The sequence below is a fragment of the Monodelphis domestica genome, chromosome 3, assembly GCF_027887165.1.
Source record: "Monodelphis domestica isolate mMonDom1 chromosome 3, mMonDom1.pri, whole genome shotgun sequence".
In the NCBI taxonomy this organism is placed as follows: Eukaryota; Metazoa; Chordata; class Mammalia; order Didelphimorphia; family Didelphidae; genus Monodelphis; species Monodelphis domestica.
Genome location: NC_077229.1, coordinates 94,479,991 through 94,506,081, shown reverse-complemented (window position 1 = coordinate 94,506,081; position 26,091 = coordinate 94,479,991). Strand labels below are relative to the sequence as shown.

Here is a 26,091-nt window from a genome sequence, read left to right as displayed (position 1 = left end):
GAACTTCTTAGAGTTTAGTTTAGTTGTTTGTTTGTTTTTTAAGTTTCTATTAACTTCAACAAGGTAGTAACAAAATTGCCCAGTTGGCTTATAACTCCTTTTGTTGCTACTCTTTTAAAAAATATTTTATTTTTTGCATCTCTATAACTACTTACTAATTTATTGTCCCTGCCCCCCAAGGAACCTTCCTTTAGAACAAATTAGTCAAGGTGCATTGGCCAAATCTGAAAATGTATGTCTCATTCTGTACCCAGTATTCCATTTCACACCATTTACAGAGCATACATTTCATACACCTCTCTTTCTCTCTCCCTCTCCCTCTGTCCCTCTCTCTCCCTGTCTCTCCCTTTCTCCCTGCCTCTAGTTCTTCTATCTCTATCTCTGTTTCTCACTACTTTCTCTCTTGTCCCTCTGTCCCTCTGTCCCTCTGTTTCTCTCTCTGTGTCCCTTTATCTGTCTCTGTCTCTCTGTCTCTGTCTCTCTCTCTCTCACACACACACACATGCACACACAAAGTATTCAATAGGAATACTCCTTCCTGGTTCAGAGAAACTCCTTCTTTGACTCCCTTCTAAGGCCCTTCCTCTCTGTTTTAAATGTTAATATAGGGGCTGGACCTACGATTTCATAGGAATAGGGAATTCCCATGTGAGGACACTTCCTGTACCAATCTTTTCTCTTGCAAAAAAAGTCTCTTAAAGTATGAGAAATTAGTCAATAGGTTTCTGGACTTGACTCCATGTCATCCTGGCTTCGGGGCCAGCTCTCTAACTACTATTCTATCCTGCCTCTGATTTAGAGAGTGTCAGGGGAAAGCATGATTTGCTCTAAAGCAGATGTGGACAGTCACCAGTGAATGATTCGTGAGAAAATATCTGCCGAGAGAGGTACAAACTCCCTGGAAGCTGGTGTGTGTGTGTGTGTGTGTGTGTGTGACTGTCAGAGAAGAATATGTCTTCTCTAAGTCAAATGTCCTTACTTGTGTGTTTGCACGGGCGTTCTTCCATGGGTGGGGGACGGTGCTGTCTGTTTGTGAGTCCGTGTCCTGTGTTTATCTCTGTGTCTGCCACAGTGTCCTGTTTATGTGTCCTGGTGAGTGCTGCCCAAAGTCTGCGTGTGTGTCGGTGCTCTCCTGTGTCTTAGCGCCGTGAGTATCCCTGGGTTGGGAACGTGTACGCTCTCTCATTGGTCTCTCTGCTTGGGACTCTGCCCCATTCATTTTGTCCTTGTCCGTGCTACCGTGGTGGGTCCCCCTGGAAGTCGCTTGGTGTTTTTGAGTCGTGTGGAGACTTTCCTGGATGTGTGTGTGCGCGTGCGCGCGCAGTCAAGGGGTCTGGAAGTTGAGCATGGATCCCTAGCTGCGCCCGTCACCTGTAAGTGCTCGTAGGCAGCGTCCTGGTCTGGGAGTGTGTGCGCCCTTTGGACTCCCCCGAGTGCTGGATGTCTTAGGCTTATCTCTATGTCTACGTGTGATTGCGGCGTGTATGTGCCGTCCGTGTATATCTGTGGGTGTGTCCCGGGGGGGGGGGGCTGTCCAGCATGCATCTCTGTAGGCTCTCAATGTGTCCGGGGTGAGGGTGGGTGTGGGCACGCACAGTCTGCAGCGCCTGCGTGTGTGCGTGTGCTAGGCAGTGCCACAGGCTGCTTCTGTGTCTAGCGGTTGGGACTGTAGACTGGACCCCGGCTGGGTTTCGAGAGTCTCATTCCCTCCTGAGGCGGGTGGGCGGGCCCCATTGGCTGAATTCCGGGGAGGGCCTTGCCTAGCAGCCGCCCCCCAATAAAGGCTCAGTCAGCGAGAGCCCTGCCCCTCAGAGCACTCACGGGGATTCTTCCAGTTGTTGCCGCTGCCGCTGCCGCCACCACCAGCACCGCCACCACCACCACCGCTGCTGCCTCCGCCCTTGCCCCAACAGCCACTGATCCTGGTTCAGCCTCTGGGAGCAAGCAAGAGGCCACTGTCACCCCACCCGTCCCCCAGCTGTGGCCCAGTCATGCCAACTCTAACCAGATGCCTCTTTCTGGGTGAGAAGTCTGCCCCGGCTGCCCTTGGGCACCCTAGGAGGGGAGGTGGGGGGACCAACAGTCTGAGCCACATGGGGAGGTTACTCCCAGCAGGAGAAGCTCCTGGGTGGGGTTCCCTCATGCTCTCACTGTGGCCTGCTGCCTTCTGATCCCCCACTGCCCCTTCCTCCCCTATCTGCCAGTCCAGCCTCTATCCCTATATGCCACCTTCTGTCCTCCTCTTTATCCCTTTGTGTATTGGTCCTCCCCTCCTTTCATCTGCCACCCTCTGTTCTCCTGCCTCCATCCTGCTCCCTCCCACTCTCCATCCTTTAACCTCCATCCCTCTGGCCTCTAGGCTTTACCCCCTTATCCTATAACTAGCCCCTGACCTCTTGCCTTTGACCTCTGGCTTGCCCACCCCTGTAACACTGAAAGCAAGCAGGACCTACGGAGTGAGCAGAAGAAGAAACCATGAGAAATAGGTGCTAGTAGGACCCCACCTGAGGGTGGATCCAGCCAGGGAGGCTCTTTGGGGCAGGCTGATGAGGTGAGAATGCAGATAGCAGCGGTGACAGCTTCCCTGTCCATGAGGATCACCTCTGGCTTCTTACCCTCTTACACACAACTAACTCAAAGCTGTTTCCTAGCATCTGCTCATCTCTTGGTGCTATTCATGGGGGTTGGGGGGGGGGGGGGGAGGACAGCCATGGAAATCTCTAGAGCAGGATTTATTCTATCTCACTCTTCCCTAAGATGCCCCTAGTAGGTGGGGAAATCAGAGCTGAACAGGTTCACAGAAGTTCCTGGGTGACCTCTGGTTTGGTCACCTCCCTAATCCAAACAAACAGACCTGTGGTCGGAGGTGTGGGGCATGATGAAAGCAAGTGGGCTGGATTTGTTGTTAGAGGTCCTGGATTCAAATTTGAACTTGTTACCTACTAGCTATAGGGCTTTAGAAAAGTTCTTTTCCCTCTCTGGCCTGTTTCTTCCTCTGTAAGATGAGGATGACTATGACAAGATGATCTGTCTGTGGTCCCTTCTACCTCAAAACCCCATCCTTGATCAGACTCCATCCCTGAAGGCAAATGGGATAAAGAGGGAAAAGCCCTGAGAAGGTGAGAGGAAACAGGTCTCAAATTCTGTCTGACTAGTAGTCTCTGGGACCCAGCTAATCCCAACCTCTCTGAACTTGTTTTCCTCATGTGTGAATTATTATTATTTTTCGGTCTTATTTAGTCATGTCAGACTTTGTGATCCCAACTGGGGTTCTCTTGGCAAAGATACTGGAGTGGTTTGCCATTTCATTCTTCAGCTCATTTTTTACAGATAAGGAAATGGAGGCAAACCGGGTTAAGGGACTTGCCCAGTCACACAGGTTCATACAGCTAGTAAATGTCCAAAGCTAGACTTGAACTCAGGAAAATGAATCATCCTGACTCTAGGTCCAAGGCACTGTACACTTCACCACCTAGCTGCCCACCATGTGTAAAATGGGAACAAAAATGCCAATCTTGTCTACTTGGTGACCTTGTGTTAAGGAAAATGCTTTGTCAACCCTTCAAACTCCATAGAAACTAGAGAGTTTAGATGGTTATTTTTGCAGCTAGCCTGTCCAGGTCATTGGCTCTCACCACATTGTGGCTTCTTCTCCACTTCCTCTTTTCTGTATCTCTTGAGCCCCACCCCATTATAACTGTGATGTGGGGCAACTGATTCCTTGGCAACAGAGAAAACAAAATAGGTTTAGGAACACCAGTTTGGGTTCAGATAGAGGCGGGTCCAACAACAAAGACCCTCCCACCTCCTCCCTCCCCCTCACCTCTATCTCTCCTACCTGGGGCACTTGGGGTCTGTCCTCAGTTTTGTATGGTAGAAGAGAACCAATTCTGTGATTCCATTCATAGGTTTCAGGTTAAAATCTCCCTCTGGATCTCAGTTTTTCCATTTTATTTGGAGGACTACTTGATCTCTAATGACCCTTCCATCTTATATATTCTATGAGATAAATAGATGCCTCATCAGATAAAGGGCTAGAACCAAACTCAGGATAAGAACTGTGTTCAAATCCAGCCCCTGGTGCTCAGGAGCTATGAGACCCTAGGTAATTCACTTAACCTTTGTCTGCCTCAACTTCCCTACCTATAAAATGGGGATCATAATACCATCTACCTCCCAGGGCTGTTATTGTTGTGAGGAGCAAATGAAATAGTATTTGTAAAGTAATTTGAAAACCTCAAAGTCCTACAGAAATGCTGACTATTGTTATTATGGTGGTTTTTCTGTGTTTAGGGCTGGTCAATGTGGTTGGCATATGTGACTAGAAGCTCAGGCCTCTTTCTTCCTTAGATTCATGGAGTTCAAGAGTCAGAAGGGACCCCCAAATTTTGCAAATGGGAAAAGTGCTTCTTATTTATTATTCATTTTATCCCCTCCAGAGCCAATGAAATAGGTACAACTTGTAGTATTGTCCTCATTTTGCAGTAAAGGGAACAGAAGCCCAGAGAGGGTAAATGATTGGTGCTGATGAGATGTCAACTGGAGATCTTTTTTCTTCTTTCTTTCTTTCTTTCTTTCTTTCTTTCTTTCTTTCTTTCTTTCTTTCTTTCTTTCTTTCTTTCTTTCTTTCTTTCTTTCTTTCTTTCTTTCTTTCTTTCTTTCTTTCTTTCTTTCTTTCTTTCTTCCTTCCTTCCTTCCTTCCTTCCTTCCTTTCTCTCTTCCTCTTTCTTTTTACTTCTTTCTTTCCTCTCTCTTCCTTCCTTCTTTCATTCTTTCCTTCCTTCCCCTTCCCTCCTCTCCCTCCTTTCCTTTCTCTGTCTCCCTCCCTCTCTTTCTCTCTCTGTCTCTCTCCCTTTCCCTCTTTCCTTCCATTCCCTCCCTCCCTTCCTTCCTTTCTTTCCATCTTTCTCTCCATCTTGTCCAGGCTAGAAGTGTAGTGGCCACTCACAACCCGATCTCACTGCTGATAGGTACAAATGCTTTAATTTGTTCCCCTTTACTAACCTGGGCAGGTTCACTCCTCCTTGGACAGCTTGGGGACCTTCCATATTTGTGCTAGACATAACATGGATACCTAATCAACTTTAGCCCTACTATAAATAAGAACTTCTGAATTCAAGTAACCTACCAGCCTCAACCTCCCTTAGTAATAGGGATTACAGAGATGCTAAAGAGATGACTTCTTCAAGGGCCTTCCAACTCAAAACTTCCCTTATACTGGAATCAGAATCTGGTCAAACAGGTAAATAAGGGATGAGTTGAGGCTAGAACTCAGGTTTCCCAACACCTAGTCTAATATTGACTCCATCACATTGTCTGCCTTCTTCTTAGAAGGTCTGAATTTGTAAGGTGCTTTGAAATTCTCACAGGAAATGACAGAGAGAGAGACAGAGACAGAGACAGAGAGAGACAGAGACAGAGAGACACAGAGAGGGAGAGAGGGAGAGGGGGAGAGAGAGAAAGTACATAAGTTTGAAGTAACATAGTGCCATTTTCCTCAAGTATCTTCCAGATAATGCCTGGGTCCCATAGGTGCTCTGGCCCTAGAAGGGGAGGTGGAGATTAGGGCAGAGCCAAATTAGGAGCTTCAGTGAGCCGAGGGGGTAATCCCAGCCCCAGACAGTCAGGAGTGGAGGAGGGAAGCCGTAGATTTTCCCGCCTGCTGGTGGCGGGGATGGTACACCAGATGGGATGGGTGGGGAGACTGGGAGCCAGGGATCGGCTCCTGTCCCAGCTTCTGTTTGTGGAGTTTCCAATTCCTTTTCCAGATGGAGGCTAGACGGTCATTCAGATCTGAAGTGGGGGTTGGGGGCATGGAATCTAGGGCATGCCAGTTTCTACCCTTCTTTTCTCCTCCATCCCCAAAATGGCCTCTGCCAACACCACTACTTCTCACACCCTGCCCGGTCCGACTAGGTCTTGCCTCTGCCTCCTCCTTTACCTTCCCCACCAAACAGAGAAAGGGAGAGGCCCGGCTTGGGGCTTCCACCAGATGTGCCGGAACTGCAAAGGCTGGGAGGGTGGGGGTGGGAGTAGACAACAAAAGAAGGCCTGGGTGATTTCAACTATTTGGCTATGCCTAGGAGCCAGACTAGAGAGAGGGAGCCCCAAGACTGACCAGGACAATATTAGAGGGAATATATATGTATGTTGGGGTGTTGGAGTGGAATCTAAGGACCCCGGTGCCCAGCTTTATCCCAAGCCCCAGCTCCTCACCCCCTTACATAGATGATTAGAAGACAGGGCCAGCCTTGCCAAGAAAGCCTAGGGGTCATAGAATAGCCTTAGAGCTGGAAAGACCCAGAGTGCTCACAGAGGCCAGTGGCCTCACCTTTGGGAAGAGAAAACGGAGGCCCAAAGAAGGGGACTAATTTACCCAAAGTCACACTGCTAAGTAGCAGGGCTAACATTTGAACTCGTTCTCTGATGTTAAAGCTTGTGCTTCCCCCACCCCCAGTGTAACCCTGTCCTAGGTCTCTCTCTGCCCACCACCCGCCTTCTAGATGTCCAGCTCTGCTGGCTCTGAAGCTCTAGCTCCAGAATTCCCCTTCGAGCCTGAAACTCATCAGGGGCTCAAATCAAAAGCATCCAAGGGTGACTCAGCCGTTCCATTCTATCCAGGAAATGACTCAGTGCCTGCCCTCCACTCTGCCATTTCTCCATGACCCTCTTCCCTCTATCCAATCCCTCAGGCTCTCTCTGTCTCTCTCTGTCTCTGTCTCTGTCTCTCTCTGTCTCTGTCTCTCTGTCTCTCTCTCTGTCTCTCTCTGTCTCTGTCTGTCTCTCTCCCTCTCTCTGTCTGTCTGTCTGTCTGTCTCTCTCTCTGTCTCTATCTCTCTCTCTGTCTCTCTCTGTCTCTGTCTGTCTCTCTCCCTCTCTCTGTCTGTCTCTCTCCCTCTCTCTGTCTCTGTCTGTCTCTCTCCCTCTCTCTGTCTGTCTGTCTGTCTCTCTCTGTGTCTCTGTCTCTCTCTCCCTCCCTCCCTCCCTCCCTCCCTCCCTCCCCCTGACTGACAGTTGATGGCCCTCTCCATACTATACATTAATTTTGATCTCTCGATCAGCCTCCCTTGTCTGTGTCAGAGAGCACCTGATTCAACCTGGACTGGATAAGAATCCCGTCTATGGAATCCATAACTAAAAGTCATCTCACTCCTTGCTTATAAACTGTCCCCAATGATGGGGAATCTACATTCCCTGGAGAAAGTCCATTCAACTTTTGGACCGGTTATTCTCCCTAGAATAGAGGATGTCATCTGGCTATCTACCCTTATCCCTGCACCCCTGTCTCCCTCTTCAGCCTCCACCCAAAGGGTCTGGGTATTCATAGAACTCAGGAACAAAATAACAGGAGACTCAAGGGCTGTAAAAGTAGAAAAGCTCTCATTCAGCAGCACTTGGTTCAAATCTCCCATTTCACAGATGAGGAACCCGAAGTCCATCTAAGTAGATGACTTGCTCAAGATTACACAGGTGGTGTTACTCTTGTTTAGTTGTTCAGTCACATCTGACGCTACGTGACCCCATGGACTTCAGTATGCTTGTGAGGAACTTCTTGGGCACCCCTGAATGGAAGAAAAGGTCTTCTAGCAGCTAGGAGTTACACATCATCCCTTTGCTGCATAGGCTCTCTAAGCCTGAACCCACTTTCCCCTGGATTTTTTATATTCTGGGGGGCAAAGAGGGAGTATGTCACACACTTTTGAGAAATGTTTTGTCCAAACTATTGTGCTTTAACACCTTGGTAATATCCTCCCCTAAAAGCTACTTCAGGCTGGTTGACTAAATCATTCTCAACTGCTAATCTTGGAGTGCTTTTGCCATTTTCTCCTCCAGTGAACCCCCATTTTATAGACAAGAAACTGAGGCAAATAGAGATTAAGTGACTTGCCTAAGGTCACACAACTAATAAGTGTCTGAGGCCAGATTTTTATTCGGATCTTCTCCACTCCAGGCCCAGTGCTCTTATCCGCTGCACCACTTAGCTACCCCAACACAGGTAGAGATGTAGGCAATGGCAAAGCCAACATTCAAACCAAGGTCCATCAACTCTAGGGATGCTACGACATTCCTGGGGCAAACAGACTCCTCCCTCACCTCCCAGGCAGGAAGGTTAGAAATAGGGCTTCAGTGAATCCATCAAGTCAAAATCAACTCCTTAACTAAAATAACATAAAGATATGGGTCTAATGACCCTTAGAATAGTAGCCAGGCAGAGGAATGGGCACCACTTGGGCCTGGGTTCCCAGAATACAGTACTTTCCTTGGGGAGAGATGAATGGCATAGTGAGAAAGAACGCTGGGTTTGGAGTTCCACTCTATAGCTTACCATAAATGTAAACTTGAACAAATTACCTTACCCTTGTGACCTCAGTTTCCTGATTTATAAAATGAGGGCATTGGACAAGATCCTTTCCAGTTCAGGATCCATAAAACTGTAGAGCAGTCGTGTTGTAGGGAACTCTGAGCTTCCCCAGGTTATAGAAATTAGAGAAGGAAAAGGTCTTAGAGGTCATCCAATTCAACCCCCTAATATTACAGATAGGGAAACTGAGGCACTAGGCAGGAGAAGAGATTTCTCCAAGGTTCCACAGGAAAATGGAGGGGATGGGAGACAGGAAGAAGTTAGAAGGGGAGAAGTGGAAGGGGAGGTAGAGATAAAAGAAAGGAGAACGGGCAGAAAATAAGACTCCAGCTATCTTTCTTTCTCCCCATACACTACACCCCATTCTTTCTCCAACATTTTTCCTTAGCCTCGGTTCAGGGTTTCTTCTCTGCCTGCAATTTTGGTCTATGTTGTATTTTAGCTCCAACAACCATTCTGATGGTAGATTTTGCCAGCGGTCCCTTGGGCAAGAAGAGCATGAAGGCAATTTTTAGAAGAACTTCCAAGGGTCCAGGGAGACTCCTTGCTGGGATTCTTTATTTGTTTTTACTTTAGGAACTTTCCTGGGAATGTTCAAATATCTTTTTATTAAATAGATTGTCTGGATGACCCTCTGGGCTTCAAGGGATCCTTCTGACCAGAAGTGGACCCATGATTTGGAGGCTACTTATTGCCCAGAAGGGACAACTGAGACCTAGAGAAGGGAAACCCTAGCTCCCACATCTAATAAATTTTGGAGATTCAACTCAAACCCAGCCTCCTGACTCCCATTCTAGTGCTCTTTTTCCTTCCTCCTATCCTGTCCAGAATGCTTTTTTTTTTCCTTCTAATTTCTCCTGATTTCAGACCCAGGTCTCCTGGCTACCCATCTGGGGATCTTTCCAACCACTGCTACTTTTTTCACATTAGATGATAAGCTCTTTGAGGGCAGGGTCTGTCTTTTGTCTCTTTTTGTAGCCTCAGTGCTTAGCACAATGCCTGGGACATAGCAGGGGCTTAATAAATGTTGATTGATTGATTGGAATCTTAAACCTCTAGCCAGGCAGTATGCTATAATGGAAGAAGCCCCAGGTTGGGAGTCAGAGGACTTGAGTTTGAATCCTTGTTCCATCACCTGTTATCTATGTGACCTTGAGCAAATCACTTTTGTTCTCTCTGGGCCTCAGTTGCCCCAACTATTAAAAGTAAAGCTTCAACTGGATGACCTTTAAGGTCCCTTCCAACCCTAAATCCTATGATTACTTGCAAGTTCCCACAGGACAGGGGCAACTAGGTCATGGACTCATAGAACTTCAGAGTTAGGAGGAACCTTAGGAGGGATCTAGGTCAACATCCTCTTTTTACAGATGAGGAAATTGAGTTTTTGAAAAAGGAAGCAATCAGGGCAGCCAGATTGCTCAGTGGATAGAGCACCAGGCCTAGAGATGGGGAGTCCTTGGTTCAAACCTGGCTTTAGACACTGCCTAGCTGTGTGACTCAGGCAAGTCACTTAACCCTAATTGCCTAACTTTTACTGAACTGATACTGAAGGATTTTTAAAATTGGAATTATTAATATTTCATTAAATCTAGGTAATCAATAAAACAATAAATAAAGCCCTGATTTTGAGTGATTGCCTCAGTTTCTGAAATAGAAACACTATCAAAGGATTTTTTGTAAAAAGAAGAGAGAGAAAACAATCTGATCAAAGTCTGAGCTGGCCTGAAAGGGCATGACAAGCCTGGGACTTTATTCCTTTCTTTCCTTGGAGTCAAAGGACCTGGATTTGAATTTCTGCACTAATTATCTGTGTTACCTGAACCAAGCACATTATGTGACTTCCCAGGGTTTTGGTTTCTTTATCTGTAAAATAAAGGGGCAGATGATCACTAAGGTTCCACTTTTTTTTTTAAACCCTTACCTTCCATCTTGGAGTCAATACTGTGCATTGGCTCCAAGGCAGAAGAGTGGTAAGGGCTAGGCAATGGGGGTCAAGTGACTTGCCCAGGGTCACACAGCTGGGAACTGTCTGAGGTCAGATTTGAACCTAGGACCTCCCGTCTCTAGGCCTGGCTTGCAATCCACTGAGCCACCCAGCTGCCCCCAAGGTTCCACTTTTGACATGTTACCCTCTTTCTATTTCAGGGCTCTGTGTTTTGGTCCTTTTGGAAACTGCTACGGCCCAGAATTCCAAAAGTGAGTATTCTTGGAAACCACCCCATTCACAATTAGAGACAAAGGGAAGCCTTACTGGGGGAAAGAGAGAGGCCTGATCTGGGGAACAGGAATAGAGAGATGTCGCCTCTACAATTCAGCAAACCCCTCTCCAGTGCCTTGGGCTAAATGTCCCCTCCAACACCTGCCATCCTGACTTGAGATTGAATCCCAGCTCTGTGGTCCTGAGGAAGCCAGGACCTCAGTTTCCTGATCTGTAAGATGGAGATGATAAAGCAAAGGATAAACTATGGGAGTGGAAACACCAAGGAAAAGCAACTGCCTGAATACAGCGGTTGAGGGGACATGACAGAGGAGAGACTCTAAATGAACACTCTAATGCAAATACTATCAACATAGCAATGGGTTCAAATCAAGAAAACATGTAATGCCCAGTGGATTTACGCGTCGGCTATGGGGGGTGGGGGGAGGAAAAGAAAATGATCTATGTCTTTAACGAATAATGCTTGGAAAGGATCAAATAAAATATAAAAAAAAAGATGGAGATGATAATACTTGTGCCATGTACCTCACAGAGTTGTAAAGGGAGCCCTTAGTAAGCTTTAAAGTCTGATGGAAATGTATCTTTTTTTTTTAACCTTTATCTTCCACCTTAGCTCAATATTGCATAAAGGTCCTCAGGTGGAAGAGCAGGAAGGGCTAGGCAATGGGGGTTAAGTGACTTTCCCAGGATCACACAACTAAGAAGTGTCTGAGGCCAGATTTGAATCCAGAACTTCCCATCTCTAGGCTTGACTCTCAAACAAGTAAGCCACCTAACTGTCCCTAATGTGTTATCTTAAAAAAAAAAATTACTAGCCTCACCATTTCCTAGTGTCTCCAATTAAGTGATGAGAAGAAATAGGTCTTATTGTTCTCCTCCCCCCAATTTTCCAGGTTCACAGGTTAGCCATAGGTCAGCTATGGAATCCCCAATCCAAATAGCCCTAATCAGGTGTGGACCCCAAACTAACAATAAATACAACAAGGGTTTGAATCCCACTGGAGCATCATCTTTCCATTTACTCATCTGTCAAATGGGGGTAGCGATCATGCTGAATAACTTACAAGGATTCTGTGACAAATGTGCATTCTAGAAATCAGAGTTGTTACTCTCAGTTTTATTCCTCCCACCAGCTCCTCGTTGCCGACCCCCTTGTCCCAGCAATGCCGTTTGCATCAATGGGACTCAGTGCACCTGTAAGGATGGATTTGCTTCTGGGAGTGGGAAGAAATACTTCAGTGACGTTTTGGAGATCTGTGAAGGTAAAGAAGCCATGCACACACTGATGCAAGAGTTGGGAACAAGAAAGGACAGGGGAAGGAAACCAAGGAATCCTTTCAGGTGGATGCTTTTTGAAGAGGGGGAGGAAGCAGGAGTCAGGGAGGGAAGGGAGGGCCCAGTGGTGATAGGGTCAAGAGGCTGGAGCATCTCAGTAGGGATCCATCCACAAGACCCATTAATTTGCTGTGGTCCTAGTGAGCCTGTTGGTGCCTCAGTTTCCCCATCCAGCCAATGGGCACTTTGCTTGGTGATTGAAAAGATCTGGGATCTGGGATCTCGCCACTTTAGATATTCCCTCCAATAAAGCAGCTCGTATAATCCTTCTAACCTTTCCCACCCTGGATGACTCCTTGTTCAAGTCTTCTCCCTTGGCTTTGACTCACACAAACTTTGGTTCTCTCCAAGGTGCTAGGGGTCTTTCTCACTTTCTCCTGATCTTTAGAGGAGGCCCATTCTGGCTTGGCCCAGCCCCTGAATCTGTCCCCTTCCATTACATTTCTGCTCTTTTTTTCTTTTCTTTTTCTCTCTTTCCTTCTCTTCTCTTTTTCAGTCCCAAGCATTTCCTCATTTGGAAAATAAAAAAGGGGGGGAGCCTCTGGAACAAATAGCATTTTGTAGTCAGATGAAACAAATTCTCCCATTGGCCATGTGCAAAAACATGTCTTTCATTTGTTTCTTTTCCTGTGTTGCAGATATTAATGAATGTGCACCACCCATCAGTATCTCATGTGGTATGAATGCAGACTGTAAGAATACAGAGGGAAGTTACTACTGTATGTGTATCGATGGATACGAACTTCCTACTAAGAACCGGACATTCCTAAATGCATCTTTTAATGACTGTCAAGGTAAAACCTCCCCTTGCATTCTTTGACCAGCTTGGCACTCAGCGAAGAGCTCTTCCTGCTGAGGCTGAGAGCAGAGAAGTCTCTCACTGCATGGGCCATCTCTGGCCAGGGCCTTTTACCTCTGTCCTTTCCCATCTACCTCAATTACTTGGACTCTCTCTGCTCAGGGTTCTTTCTTTTATTTTATATTTTAAATCCTTTCCTTCCATCTTAGAATCAATACTGTATTTTGGTTCCAAGGTAGAAAAGCTGTAAGGGCTAAGCAATGGTGCTTAAGTGACTTGCCCAGGGTCACACAGTTAGAAAGTACCTGAGGTCAGATTTGAACCCAGGACCTCCCACAGATTCACCTAGCCGCCCCCAGCTCAGGGTTCTTTAGCTCCTTACTCTACTGGCCCCCTCTCTGCCCTGGGTACTCTCCCCTTTTCTCTGCTTGTCCATCCTGGCCCAGGTCACCTCACAGAACTTCATCAAAGTACTTTGGCCATAGTTGGCTCAGGGCTTGAGGTCTGAATCCCTTTCTCAGTTATGACAGTTATGAAGGAACTGACCAACCTGGCAGTGTTGCCTCATGGGACCCAGTGCTTAGGAGACAGATGGAGGAAGACTGTTCTGAAGGGGTCTACACCAGTGATTCTCTCTCTCAATACAGATCAGCTCCTGCCCTGCTTTTTGTGTGGTCTTGGAGAGATTGGCTGAAGCAGGCACTCAGAGTCTGAGGCAGCTTGGAGCCTCACTCAGCCAGTATGTGGCTGAAGAGAAACTTGAACCCAGGTCTTCTTAACTCTGAGGCTAGCTCTCTCTCCACTATACCACTCTCTCACCCTTATCCAACATCCTCTACTGTTCCTTTGCCCTCTATTGTTATTGTTCAGGCTTTCCAGATGTGTCTGATTCTTCATGACCCATTTGGGGTTTTCTTGGCAAAGATACTGGAGGGGTCTGCTATTTCCTTCTCCACCTCATTTTACAGATGAGGAAACTGAGGCAAATGGGGTTAAACTTGCCTCAGGGTCACACAGTAAATAAGTGTCTGAGGTCAGATCTGAACTAGATCTTCCTGACACCAGGCCCATCTGTGGCCCCACTGTGCCACCTAACTGCCCACTACCCCTTTTACATAGGCCATTTCTTTTATTTTTTTTCCTTGGTTCCTTTCTTTCTCCCTCCTACCCCCGTGTGCTCCATCCTGGGTAGGACTCCCTTTTGGCTCAGCCTATCAAAAACCCATCAGCTCAGCAGGTTTACAAATCACACCCTTCGACTAGAAAGGAGTGTGCCTCCTCTTCAGCAGAACATGGCACCTACACAGAAATTAACCACGTATTAGGGCACAAAAACTTCACATCCAAATGCAAAGCACTCTCTTCTCTCTGAGACTTCCTCCCATTTACACTGCATCTATCTCATTTATATACACAAAATAGTGCAGAAACTGAGTTTTTGCCTTTCTTATTGTTTTAAATCTTTACCTTCCATCTTAGAATCAGTACTAAGTATTGGTTCCAAGGCAAAGGAGTGGTAAGGGCTAGGCAATAGGGGTTAAGTGACTTGCCCGGGGTCACACAGCTAAGAAGTGTCTGAGGTCAGATTTGAACCTAGGATTTTCCTTCTCTAAGCCTGGTTCTCAATCCACTGAGCCACCTAGTTGCCCCCATGAAGCATTTACTATAGTCAAGCTAAATGTTGGTGATACAAAGAGGGGGAAAAAATAGTCTCTTACCCTCAAAAAACTCACATTTTAAATATGAGAGGGAAGTCTGGGGCCTAAAGCCCAGATGCTATTAGCCTTATGACCTCAGGTCATTTAGTCTCTTTGGGCCCAAATTTCCTCATCTGTAACATCTGGATGTTGACTATATGCCCTCCAAGTTCCCTTTCATCTCTAGGAGACTGTCATAAAAAGGGAGGTCTATTTCCTGGACCAACCTCACCCAAAGGAAATTTGTTTTCTTGGGATCGTTGCTTCCGGAAGCTCGTGCCAAAGAGCACAGGAGAGACTTGAGGGCAAGCTCTGGAGCTCCAAGGGCTTGAGGTGTTTCTGTCTCCTCTTCAGGAGCTAGATAGAGGCCAGAGATGCCAGGGGGTCTGGAGGCCCCGACCAGGTCTCTATTGTGTCCAGACTAGAGTTGTCCTTCACCTGCCTTCCTTTGCTCTTATAGATATTGATGAATGTCAGCTCAACAGCTCACTCTGCGCACCTTATGGGATCTGTATCAAAACCCATGGACAGTATATGTGTAAATGCAAGTCAGGTTTTGCCAAAAGCATCCAGAACGAGGCTAAAGAGTGCATAGGTAAGCCCCACCTGGGATGCAGCGGAGTGACCCGCAGGAATCAATGAGTGAGCCCCCCAGGCGTCAGGGCCAGGGCAAGGAGCAGCTTGTATGGAGTAGAGGGGATGCTTCCTCCTCCCAGAAGTCAGAGCTAGGGCAGGGCCACCCAAGGGGAATTTAGGCTGCTGCCCAGAGCCTGTGGTAGGAATCTGCTACACAGAACTAAACCAGGAACCTCCGAGCTGAGAGAGGAAGTTTGGACCCAAGCACTGAAGGGAACAGAATGTGGGCAAAAACTGACCAGACACTCTGGAGCCTGTGGGCACCGAGGCAGCAGCAGTGACCCTGGGGACAGGACTCGGGTCTGACTCTACGTGACCATGAGCAAGTCACATAACCCTTTAGGGCCTTGGATACTCAATTATTGAATACTCATCCCACTTCACAGGGGTGAGGAGGGCAGGGAGAAGGAAGAGCACAAACGTTTATACAGGTGCAAACTATCATCTCATAACAACCCTAAGGGGTAAATACTATTACTAAATCCATTTTTCAGATGAGAAAACTGAGGCAAAGAGAGGTTAAGTGACTTGCCCAAGGTCACACAGCTAGTGTGAGGGCAAATTTGAATCCAGGTCTTCCAGTCTTCGGACCAAAGCACTATCACTGCACTACCTAGGTACCACCCAGTGTACTTTCCTCAATAATTCCTTTGTACCTTTGACATAGAGCACGTGGACCTGTTCTCCTTTAAATTAGCATTAAAGGATGGACTTTTCATTCTGGAAGTTTGGGTTCATTAAAAGGACTTTGTAGGGGAAAGCTGGGTAGCTCAGTGGATTGAGAGCCAGGCTTAGAGACAGGAGGTGCTAGGTTCAAATCTGTCCTCAGCTACTTCCTAGCTGTGTGACCCTGGGCAAGTCACTTAACCCCCATTGCCTAGCCCTTACCACTCTTCTGCCTTGGAGCCAATACACAGTATTGACTCCAAGACATAAGGTAAGGGTTTAAAAAAAAGGACTTTGTAATTTTTTTGAGATGATCCACCTTGCTCTCCTTCTCCTGTATAATTCTAGACTCAATTCTTTGCCCACTTGTTCTATCTTTCCCAAATAGAGATTGGTATACAGTATATGCTGACAGGTAAGCTCTATAGACTGTTTACTGAGCTTCAAAGCAACCTTTTTCATCCATGTGATGTTTCCTGTGTGGATGGTCAGACCAAATTGTTTGGGATGGTTATCAGTTAGGAATTACAAAAATGAAACACACCAAAGTCTCTGCCCTCAATGAAAGAATGTGACATATACATAAATATGATAAAAAGAGACTGATTGGGGGGGAAAAAAGTCCAGATGACCACATTCTACACATTTAAACAGGGAGAGAGATTCTTTTCAGCTGGGGCGAGGAGCCAGAGAATCTGGGAGGGTATAGAAGAATGTAAGGTCCTTGAGGGCAGAGACTGTTTGGGTTTTGGTCTCTTTATATCCTTGTATGTGTCAGCACCAGGCACCTAGAATGTATTCGATTGTTACTTGTGGAATTGTATTAAACTGAAGAGGATTCCAACAGCTTGGGTAAATGAGCCGGAGAAGCAGGGTTTCCCAACCACACATCACAGCAGAATGATCTTCCTTCTCTCCATAACCTTTATTATTAAATCCTATAAACTAAAAAAAAAATCATCCTGCCTTTTCCTGATCCTCCCAGTCCCAGCTACCTGACTTCACCTTCCCCACCTCCACCCCCAACCCAAGCTAGCCATAGAGGCTGAGGAGGGTGGAGTAGCTAATTTAGAATGGATATATTTGCCAAGTTTGGTATAAAACTAGGTGGCAAAGTGGATCAAGCATTGAGCCTAAAGTCAGGAAAACCCAAGTTCAAATCAAATTTCAGGTACTTACTAGTTGTGTGACCCTGGGCAAGTCACTTAATCCTATTTGCCTCAGTTTTCTCATCTGTACAATGTAAATATTGAAATTTCTCAGACTTGTGAATGTTAAAAATTTCCACATTGAGGAATCCTCCATTGGAACAAATTCCCTATTGGGAAACATTCCCCATTTTGATGTGAGAACTCGCCAGGATCAGAAATGGGAGGACCTCTACTCCACTGGTACTTAAGACTGCTTTAGGGGAGAAAACTCCTTGCTAAACAATGAAAGTACTTGGACCCATGCTTATGATGAGGCAAGGAGTTCTTTGAGCCATGCCTGTTTTTAGAATTGATACAATGGGATGCTAGGTACCCAAAAGGGTTGGGCAAGTTGTAAACTTGCCAGGAGTAAAGAGGTGAAAACTTATTCAGAGGTTTTCTCTTGAGGGGATTAGGCGACTCAGCTGTGTTTTCTCTGGTTCAGACTTACTAAAGGGATTAGTCGACCCAGCAGTGTTTTTAGAATAGGCTGTCCTTTGGAAAACGTCTACAGTGATTGGTAGATGTAAGGACTTAGGAGAGGTGACATAGGAAAAAACCCCTTATATAAGAAAAAGCAGAATCTCTTGAAGGACAATCCTTTTGGAGAATCTCTTATGAGGATCACTTGGGAAGAATCTCTTGAGAGAGGCTCTGGAGAAGGGAAGCTCTTGGAGGACAATCTCTAAGGAGGTCTCGATAGAGCTCCTCTGAGGGGACTCTGTCCCTCTGGAGGCTCTGGATAGAGGTACTTTGGAACAGTCTCTGGCTGGATCTCTCTTTGAGGAGGACTCTGGCTGGAACTCTCTCTGGTGAAGTCAGCTGAGATAAAGACTGACTGACTGATCTCTCTCTCTCTTAAGACTCAAGTCTAGGCCATGTTGGCTTAAGGCCCTTCATACTTATTCCTTTTCTTACTCTTTCTCTTTTTCTTTAATTCCTCATTGTATTATTAATTAAATTCTCTATAAAACACAGTTGATTTGGGCATATTTCATAATTGGGAATATTTCCCTGGTGACCACCTTATATTTGATTTTAAACAAGACACTATAGTGAAAACATATTTTCTCCAGTCACAAATTTACTCACCCACTCTTATATCTAGCATAATTTGTATCTTCCACCATTTTAACTCACTACAGTTTATGACATCAACAATTTTAATTATCACAGTTTATGGCAACCACAAAGGGACTAAATATTTACGTGATACAGTGGATAAAGTGTTAGACTGGGAGTTGAGGAGAGCTGAGTTCAAATCCAACCTCAGACCTTACTAGCTTTGTGACCTTGGACAAGTCATTTAGTTTCCACAACTGTAAAATGAGGATAATAACAATAATGATGATGATGATGATGATGATAATAAATTAGCACCTTCCTCCCGGAGTTGTTGTAAGAATCAAATGCTACAATGTTTGTAAAGTGCCTAGCACAGTACCTGGCACACAGTAGGTGCTATAGAAATGTTAGCTATTATTAGAAGTTACTAAGCCCAATGGCAGCTGAAAAGGAAGCTGATCTTTTGCCAGAGATGAAGAGTTCAAATCTAGCATAGTCTAGTTTTCTGTAAATGCAGAATGTAGAATAAATATGTGGGAAGGAATATTTTCTCTCCCTTATTCCCTCCTACTAATCACTCCATTACTCAGAAATATCTGCTTATGACTCTTAAGATGAAAACAGACTGGTTAATAATAAGTCTAGTCCGAGGGGGTAGCTAGGTGGCTCAGTGTCCTCAGACACTTCCCAGCTTTGTGACCCTGGGCAAGTCACTTAACCCCCATTGCATAGCCCTTATCACTCTTCTGCCTTAAAGCCAATACACAGTATTGATGCTAAGACTGAAGGTAAGGGTTTATTTTTAAAAGAAGAAAAGCAAAAGAAAAGAAAAGGTCCAGCCCTGAGAGGGACTGAGAGGTCATATAGTCCAACCCATGTATTTGACAAAAGAGGAAACCAAAAGCCACAATACATTGATTTGTTTCCCTTGACTGTATATATTTGTTACAAAGCGAGGATGTGGGGTGGGGGTGGAAGAATGGGGGAGGGCATCCTTGGGAAGTAGTGGGGAGGTTTGGTTTTGTTTTTAAAGAAAAGAGCAGTGAAAAAAAAAAGGAAAAACAAAGAGCTCGTGACTTAGTCAAAGTAAGGCCAAGATGTGGTAAGTAGCTGTTGGAGGATGTCACATTGTGTCTGAGAGTTTTGTAGAACTGTGGAAACAGTATTAAAACTATAGTCAGTCAGGTTCAAATTTATTATCAAATACTATAGTCAGGGGTTCAAATCTGACCTCTGCTGCTTAATATCTTGGGCAGGTCACTTGGCTCTCTGGGCCTCGGTTTCCTCATCTGTAACATCTGAGGGTTGGATTACACAATCTCTAGGTTCCCTTCCAGCTCTATGACTTTATAATAAAAAATGGGAGGCTTGGGCCAATCTTACCCAAAGAGAGGAACAGAAAGAAATGAGTCTCCCTGGGATCATTGTCTCAGAAGTCCCAAGGGGTGTAAAATCTGAAGGGAGAGCCCTGGAGGCCCCAAGGCTTGGGGTGCTTCTGTCCAGCCCAGTTCTAGCAATGACAGGGGCGAGAGATGCCAGCATGTCCAGAGGCTCCACCCATGTCTCTTTTGTGTCTGTACTAAAATGGCAACTCACCATCTCTCCCTTTCCTTTGCAGATAGGGACGAATGTTCAGAACCAAAAATCTGTCAAGAAAATGAAACCTGCGTTAATTCTATTGGAAGCTATGCATGCAACTGCAAACAAGGCTTTGCCAGAAGCAATGAGAAGAACCAGTCCAGATGTATAGGTATTCCTCTAGGGAACAGGAGGACCCACAACCCTGTGGGACCCCCAGCGGCATGAATGGAGGAGCCCTACAGGTCTAGGAGAGGCCCCTTGCATTACCCTTCCAAGAATCAGGGCCAAAACAAGAAGGAACTTGTATGGGGCAGAGGGTGATGCTTACCCTAGAAATCAGAGCTCAGGGAACCAGGGCAGGAACACTTGGGCTGCTATCCAGAGCCTATGGCAGGGTTAGAACCAGGAAACTCTGAATGGGGAGAAGTTTGGAACAGAATATGGGCAGTGCTGATTAAAATGCCCAGGAGCCTTGGAAACCCTGGGAGCACAGACCAGTGTCAATCTAATAGGAAGAGCAGTTGCCTTAAGAGTAAAACTCTTGAGGGGCATTTAGGTAGTTCAGTGATAGTCAAGCCTAGAAACCAGAGTTCCTGGGTTCAAATCTGGCCTCAGACACTTCCTAGTTGTGTGACCTTGGGCAAGTCACTTGACCCCTATTGCCTAGCCCTTACCACTTTTCTGCCTTGGAATCGATAACTAGTATTGATTTTAAGATGGAAGGTGAGGGTTTAAAAAAATGGAATCTGATCCACTGGCAATGCCTACTTTGTGGCATGGGCACGTCACTTACCAACTCTGAGCCACTTATTCCTCAAGAACTCTCAGTGCATCTCAAAAGGCTGTAAGCCTTAAGGTTCTACCAACCAAAATGGGAGCTGTTCTTATCCTTCCTGTCCACCCAACGTGCCATCCCTTTCCTTCTTCACATGCCTGGACCATCTTTTTTTTCTTTCATAGATTTATTTCCCTAATGACAGCTTTTCCTCCTATTCTCTGGAGCATTGGTTATATGAAATGGACTTCTTATACCACCTCTTCAGTGCCCTCTCTGTGGACTTCAATTAGGCTCTATATCTCGCAATCACACTGGAACACCGGTAGAATATTGGTATTGAAAAGATTGGCTTTTATTTTCTAAGAGAAATTGGGGTTCACTAGGGACACTGGCATTTTCTGGAACTGCTATCTTCCTCTGTTTAATTGTGAACCCAATTCACTTTCTGTCTATATTGTCATATATATCTATATATACATCTATATATAGATATATATATGATGGGCAGACTCTGTAGGTTGTCCATCCAACTGTAGGTCATAACCTGGGCAATAGACATTCTTCATCTTCTTGATCTTTTCTACGTGAATCTTTTGAATAATCATAAATGGGAGAGATAGAAAGAAGGAGCATAACAAGGTTCTTGCCCTTAAGGAGCCTACAGTCTGCTAGAGGCAATAACATGCACACAGATAAGTAGAATACAAAATGGACCATGACAGGGGCAGGCAAGGGATCCCAAAATGGTGTATGGGCAGATTTGAACAGGAAGAGAGAAGCCTTTCATTTAGGATAAAGAAGGGAATTGTGGAGAGTTCTAGTAGAATATAATGTACTTGAAGGCAAGAATATTTTGGGGGTTTTCCCCTTTGTATCTTCCTGGTCCATACGTATTCAGAAGATTTGGAGTGACCATCCACACAAGAACGACCAAGTATATAAAGAATGTATAGTTCTCAGATTATGGAATTCAGTTATGTGGGTGTTTAATAGAGATGATCTATATTAACTGTAAATTGGAAGTCAGATTGCAAAGGACAAATAGATCTAGACATGAAGAAAATGGAAGAGAGGAATTTAAAGCACTGAATGTAGATGGCTTTTTGGGGTGAGTTTGGCAAAGAAAGAGAAGAGAAATAGGAAGATATTAGGATTGATAGGCTGTCATGAGAATTTTTCAAGGAAGGAAGAAATGTTGGCAAGTTTGTAGACATCAGAGGAAAAACTAGTAGAGAGGCAGAGATTAAAGACTAATTATAAAGAGTAGATAATTATAATGCTATAGATTAAAAGGGAAACCAGTGAGGGATCCAAATGTTCAAGGCTGGCTTTGAAGAGGACCACCTCTTCATGGAAGACTGAGCTAAAGGAAGATACTCCCCCTCACTCAGTTTCATCCTCAACTCCTCACCCTTTGCAGCCAATTGTTACCAAATCTTGTTGTTACCCCTACATTTCTCTTACATATCTCCTTATCTTCTCTTAGACTGCCTCCACCTACCTCATCACCTCTTACCTGGATTACTTCAGCAGCTTTGTAATTGGTCCTTCCCCATTCCAATCCATCCTCCATACACCTGGCAAAATGATTTGCCTAAAGCATACATCTATGTCATCCCCCAATAAACTCTAATGGCCCCTATAGCCTCCAGGACCTAATATAAGATTGTCTGGTATTTAAAGCTATTTGCAACCTGGCCCCTTTCTACCTTTCCAGTCTTTCTACATATTACTCTCCTCCGTGAGCTTTAAGATTCAACCATAGTAGCCTGTTTACTGTTCCTTGAACCCAGTGCTCCAGCTCCTTTTTCCATGCTTTTTCCTTCTACATGGAATGCCCTCCCTTCTTACCTCTTTCTCTTAGAATCTTTGGCTTCCTTCAAGATGAAGCTCAAAAGCCACCTTCTCAGTGAGGCCTGTCCTGGTCCAACCAGATGCTAGTTAATGGTTTCCCCTCAAAGGCAACTTTGATCAACTTTGTTTATAGCCAGTATACCCCCAATATGTCCATGTAGTCATCACCCATTAGATTGCAAGCTCCTTGAAGGCAAGAACTGGTTTTGCTCTTTTTAATTTTTGTATCCCCAGGATTTGTACAGTACCTGCCACAAATTTATCATTTCAGGAATAATTGCTACTTGGCAAGGTATGAGAAGCAAAACAAGAAAGATAAAAAGGATTTGAAAGTAGAGGATAATAGAGTTGAACTGATTCGATAAATAGGAATAGGAGAGTAGGAAAGGGGAAGATTTTAGCCAGAATAGAGGTGATGACCCAAGAAAGAAGAGGGATGGGAAGTTTGGCCCTGCTCATGATGGGGATAAAGAATAGGTTTAGCTCACATTGCCAGTACTGGGAAGAGGAAGGGAGAGATATTTGATCATATAACTTAGGAAAACGTGTGGAAAGGTATTACATGGAACTGGAAAATAAATTTTTAAAAATGAAAAACAATTTAAAAGTATAGGTTTAGGAGGAATAAGGAGATATGGAATGATGGAAGATTCTAATCCAATTTCAGAGTTCTTGATCATGGAAATCTAGACATTCTTTCTTCTAAATTACCTGCAACCTGGTTTCCAACATCATCACTCAACTGAAACTGCTCTCTCCAAAGTTACTCATGATTTCATCAGATCTCCTGGCCTTTACTCAGTCTTTATCCTTCTTGAAGTCCTCCTCTCTGAATTTTTGGGACATTGTTTTCTCTTGGTTCCAACTACTTGTCTAACCACTCTTCTGTTTCCTAAACCTGATCTTTATCCAGTCAATCGACAAACATTTATTAAACCTCTGCTATATGCCAGGCATTGTGCCAAGTGCTGAAGATAGAAATTGAACAAGCCATCAAAGAACTCCCTAAGAAAAAATCCCCAGATCCAGATGGATTCACAAGTGAATTCTATCAAACATTCAAAGAACAACTAATCCCAATATTATACAAACTATTTGATAATAAGCAAAGAAGGAGTTCTACCAAATTCATTTTACGACACAAACATGGTACTTATCCCAAAACCAGGCAGATCAAAAACAGAGAAAGAAAACTATAGACCAATTTCCTTAATGAATATAGATGCAAAAATCTTAAATAGGATACTAGCAAAAAGACTCCAGCAAGTCATCACAAGTGTTATTCACTATGACCAGGTAGGATTCATACCAGGAATGCAAGGATGATTCAATATTAGGAAAACCATTCACATAATTGACCATATTAATAAGCAAACTGACAAAAATCACATGATTATCTCAATAGATGCAGAAAAAACCTTTGATAAAATACAACACCCATTCCTACTGAAAACACTAGAAAGTATAGGAATAGAAGGACGTTTCCTAAAAATAATAAATAGTATATATTTAAAACCATCAGCAAACATCATCTGCAATGGGGATAAACTAGAAGCCTTCCCAGTAAGATCAGGAGTGAAACAAGGATGCCCATTATCACCTCTATTATTTAACATTGTACTAGAAACACTAGCAGTAGCAATTAGAGAAGAAAAAGAAATTGAAGGGATTAAAATTGGCAATGAGGAGACCAAGCTGTCACTCTTTGCGGATGATATGATGGTTTACTTAAAGAATCCTAGAGAATCAACCAAAAAGCTAGTTGAAACAATCAACAATTTTAGCAAAGTTGCAAGATACAAAATAAAACCAAGTGTTGAAGATACAAAAAGGGGCAAAAGGCAGACTCAGCCCTCAGGGAGTTTACAGTCTAATGGGGGAGACAACATGGAAACAAATATATACAAAGCAAGTTATGAAATAATTAACAGATGGAAGGCACTAGAATTAAGACACTAGAATTACACGCTAACTTTAGGTATGCCCCACTGCCCTTTTTTGGGTCCTCTTTTCTTCCTCCTCTAATGCTTTCTCACTTAGTTACCTCAACAGCTTCCTTGGGTTCAGTTATCACCTCCATGCAGATGTGAGTATATGGGGGTAATGGTAAGATCAAAGATTTGTTAACTGTTTGGAATATATGTCGATGATGAGATTTGAGTTGACTGAAGAACTAGAAAGTTAGAGTTCTTGAGGGAACTTCATCCTGTATGAGGTAACCTAGTATGAGAACAGGGATTATAATGGAGGGACAAGACAATGAGGCAGGGACTAAATGAACTAACTGAGAAAAGTGTCCCAGGTATCTTAGATAAAGGCACTGGTATCTAGATTAGGTGAAAATTTGTTAGATGGAAACTCAAATGAGGAGAGGTTGAAGATTGAAGACAGAGGGAGACTTTGGAAGTAGAAAAATGGGAGTAAGAAGTAATCTGAGGACGCCACAATTCAATGAAGGTACAATTGTGGTTCAGTGGAAAGAACTCCTCTGGCGTCAGAGGATTTGGGTTCAAATATCACCTTTTATGCTTAATAATTGTGTAAATTTGGACAAGTTCCAATTTGTCTGGGTCTCAGTTTTTCCTCTTGGGACTTTTGGGTATTGAACTCATTGACCTCTAAGATCCCTTCTAGCACTATAATTCCATATAATAAATGGGAGTCTGCTAGTTGGGCCAATTTCATCCCAAGAGGAAAAAGGAAGGAAACCAGTTTCCCTCAGATCATTCTCTCAGGAGACCCAGGCCAGGAAGTGATATAAACACTGGAGAGAGATTTGTAGGTTCCAAGGGTTTGGGATATTTCTGTCCAGCCCAATTCCCTTTCTTCCCAAAAACCAGATAGTGGTAGAAGATGCCAAGGTGTCCAGAATCTGTACCCAGGTCTCCTTTGGTCTCCTTTCCCCTTCCTCTTATAGATGTGGATGAATGTCGTCTCAACAGCTCACTCTGTGCACCCCATGGGGTCTGTATGAACACCCCACTTGGAAGCTATAGCTGTGAGTGCACACTGGGCTTTACCAAAAGCAGCAAGGACCAGTTCAAGGAGTGCATAGGTATGCCCTTGGGAACACCTGGGCTCACGACATTGTGGGAGGCAGCGCAGGGACTCCCTGAGGATGAACTGAGGCAGCCAATGAGTCTATGAGAAGCCCTTTGGCCAGCTACTTAAGGAACCCAAGGACCAAGGAAGGGAGCAATTGTATAGGAAAGGGTGATGTCAGAACCAGGGAGCCCTAACAGAGGCAGCCACTGATTTGAGGTTTCTTCTGGAAGGGGAAGCCTAGCAGCAGAGAGGTCCTGGTTCCTGTTTTTAAAGTGGAAGCTTCTGGAAGTAGGGAAAAGGGGAGAGAGATATTGGCTGCAGTTATCTAAGGCCATGAGGAGTGAAAGGAACAGGGACCCAGGAGATCTATTCCCTAATAGCAGTTCTGCACCGAGGCCAAATGCTAGAAGGAAAAAAAGTGGACCTGGGAGTCAGTGACCCTTTCAGCCAAGGTTGGGCAAGCTAAGAAGGGATCAGGAAGGAGGTGTCACTAAAAGAGGCTAGATGTGAAAAATACCCAGGAGAATTAGTTATTTTTGTTGATGCTTTACTATTTTTCTGTAAACTCTTACTTTCTGTCTTACTCAGTCATATCCACTTTGTGACCCCATTTGGGATTTTCTTGGCTAGAGTAGTTTGCCATTTCCTTCTCCAGCTTATTTGACAGATGAGGAAATGGAGGCAAACAAGGTGAAATGACTTGCCCAAAGTTACCCGGCTAGTGTCTGAGGCCAGATTTGAACTCATGAAAATGAATCTTCCTGAACCACCAGGCCATTTCCCTATAGCCAAAGTGGAACTGTCTTCAGCTAGAGCCCATGACTGGGAAGCAGAGGGGAAAGGGTTCTGGACTTGGGAGTCAGGG

General features: G+C 44.8%; 1 protein-coding gene across 6 annotated transcripts in view; it reads left to right on the top strand.

The window, feature by feature from the left end:
• The first annotated feature begins 698 nt into the window (after nt 1-698).
• The window catches only part of ADGRE5 (adhesion G protein-coupled receptor E5), a 32,889-nt gene continuing 7,496 nt past the window's right edge, over nt 699-26,091 (top strand). The window contains exons 1-8 of one of the 6 annotated variants that reach the window (XM_056822583.1): nt 699-887; nt 1,836-2,022; nt 10,508-10,558; nt 11,714-11,842; nt 12,554-12,709; nt 14,872-15,006; nt 19,587-19,718; nt 25,099-25,236. In XM_056822583.1, coding sequence (XP_056678561.1) covers nt 1,992-2,022; nt 10,508-10,558; nt 11,714-11,842; nt 12,554-12,709; nt 14,872-15,006; nt 19,587-19,718; nt 25,099-25,236 — 772 coding nt within the window. In that variant the 5' untranslated portion in view covers nt 699-887; nt 1,836-1,991. Of the gene's footprint in view, nt 888-953; nt 1,148-1,194; nt 1,374-1,670; nt 2,023-10,507; nt 10,559-11,713; nt 11,843-12,553; nt 12,710-14,871; nt 15,007-19,586; nt 19,719-25,098; nt 25,237-26,091 lie in introns of those variants that run through there. The other 5 variants (XM_056822585.1, XM_056822584.1, XM_007489059.3 and 2 more) reach the window with 5 other exon arrangements.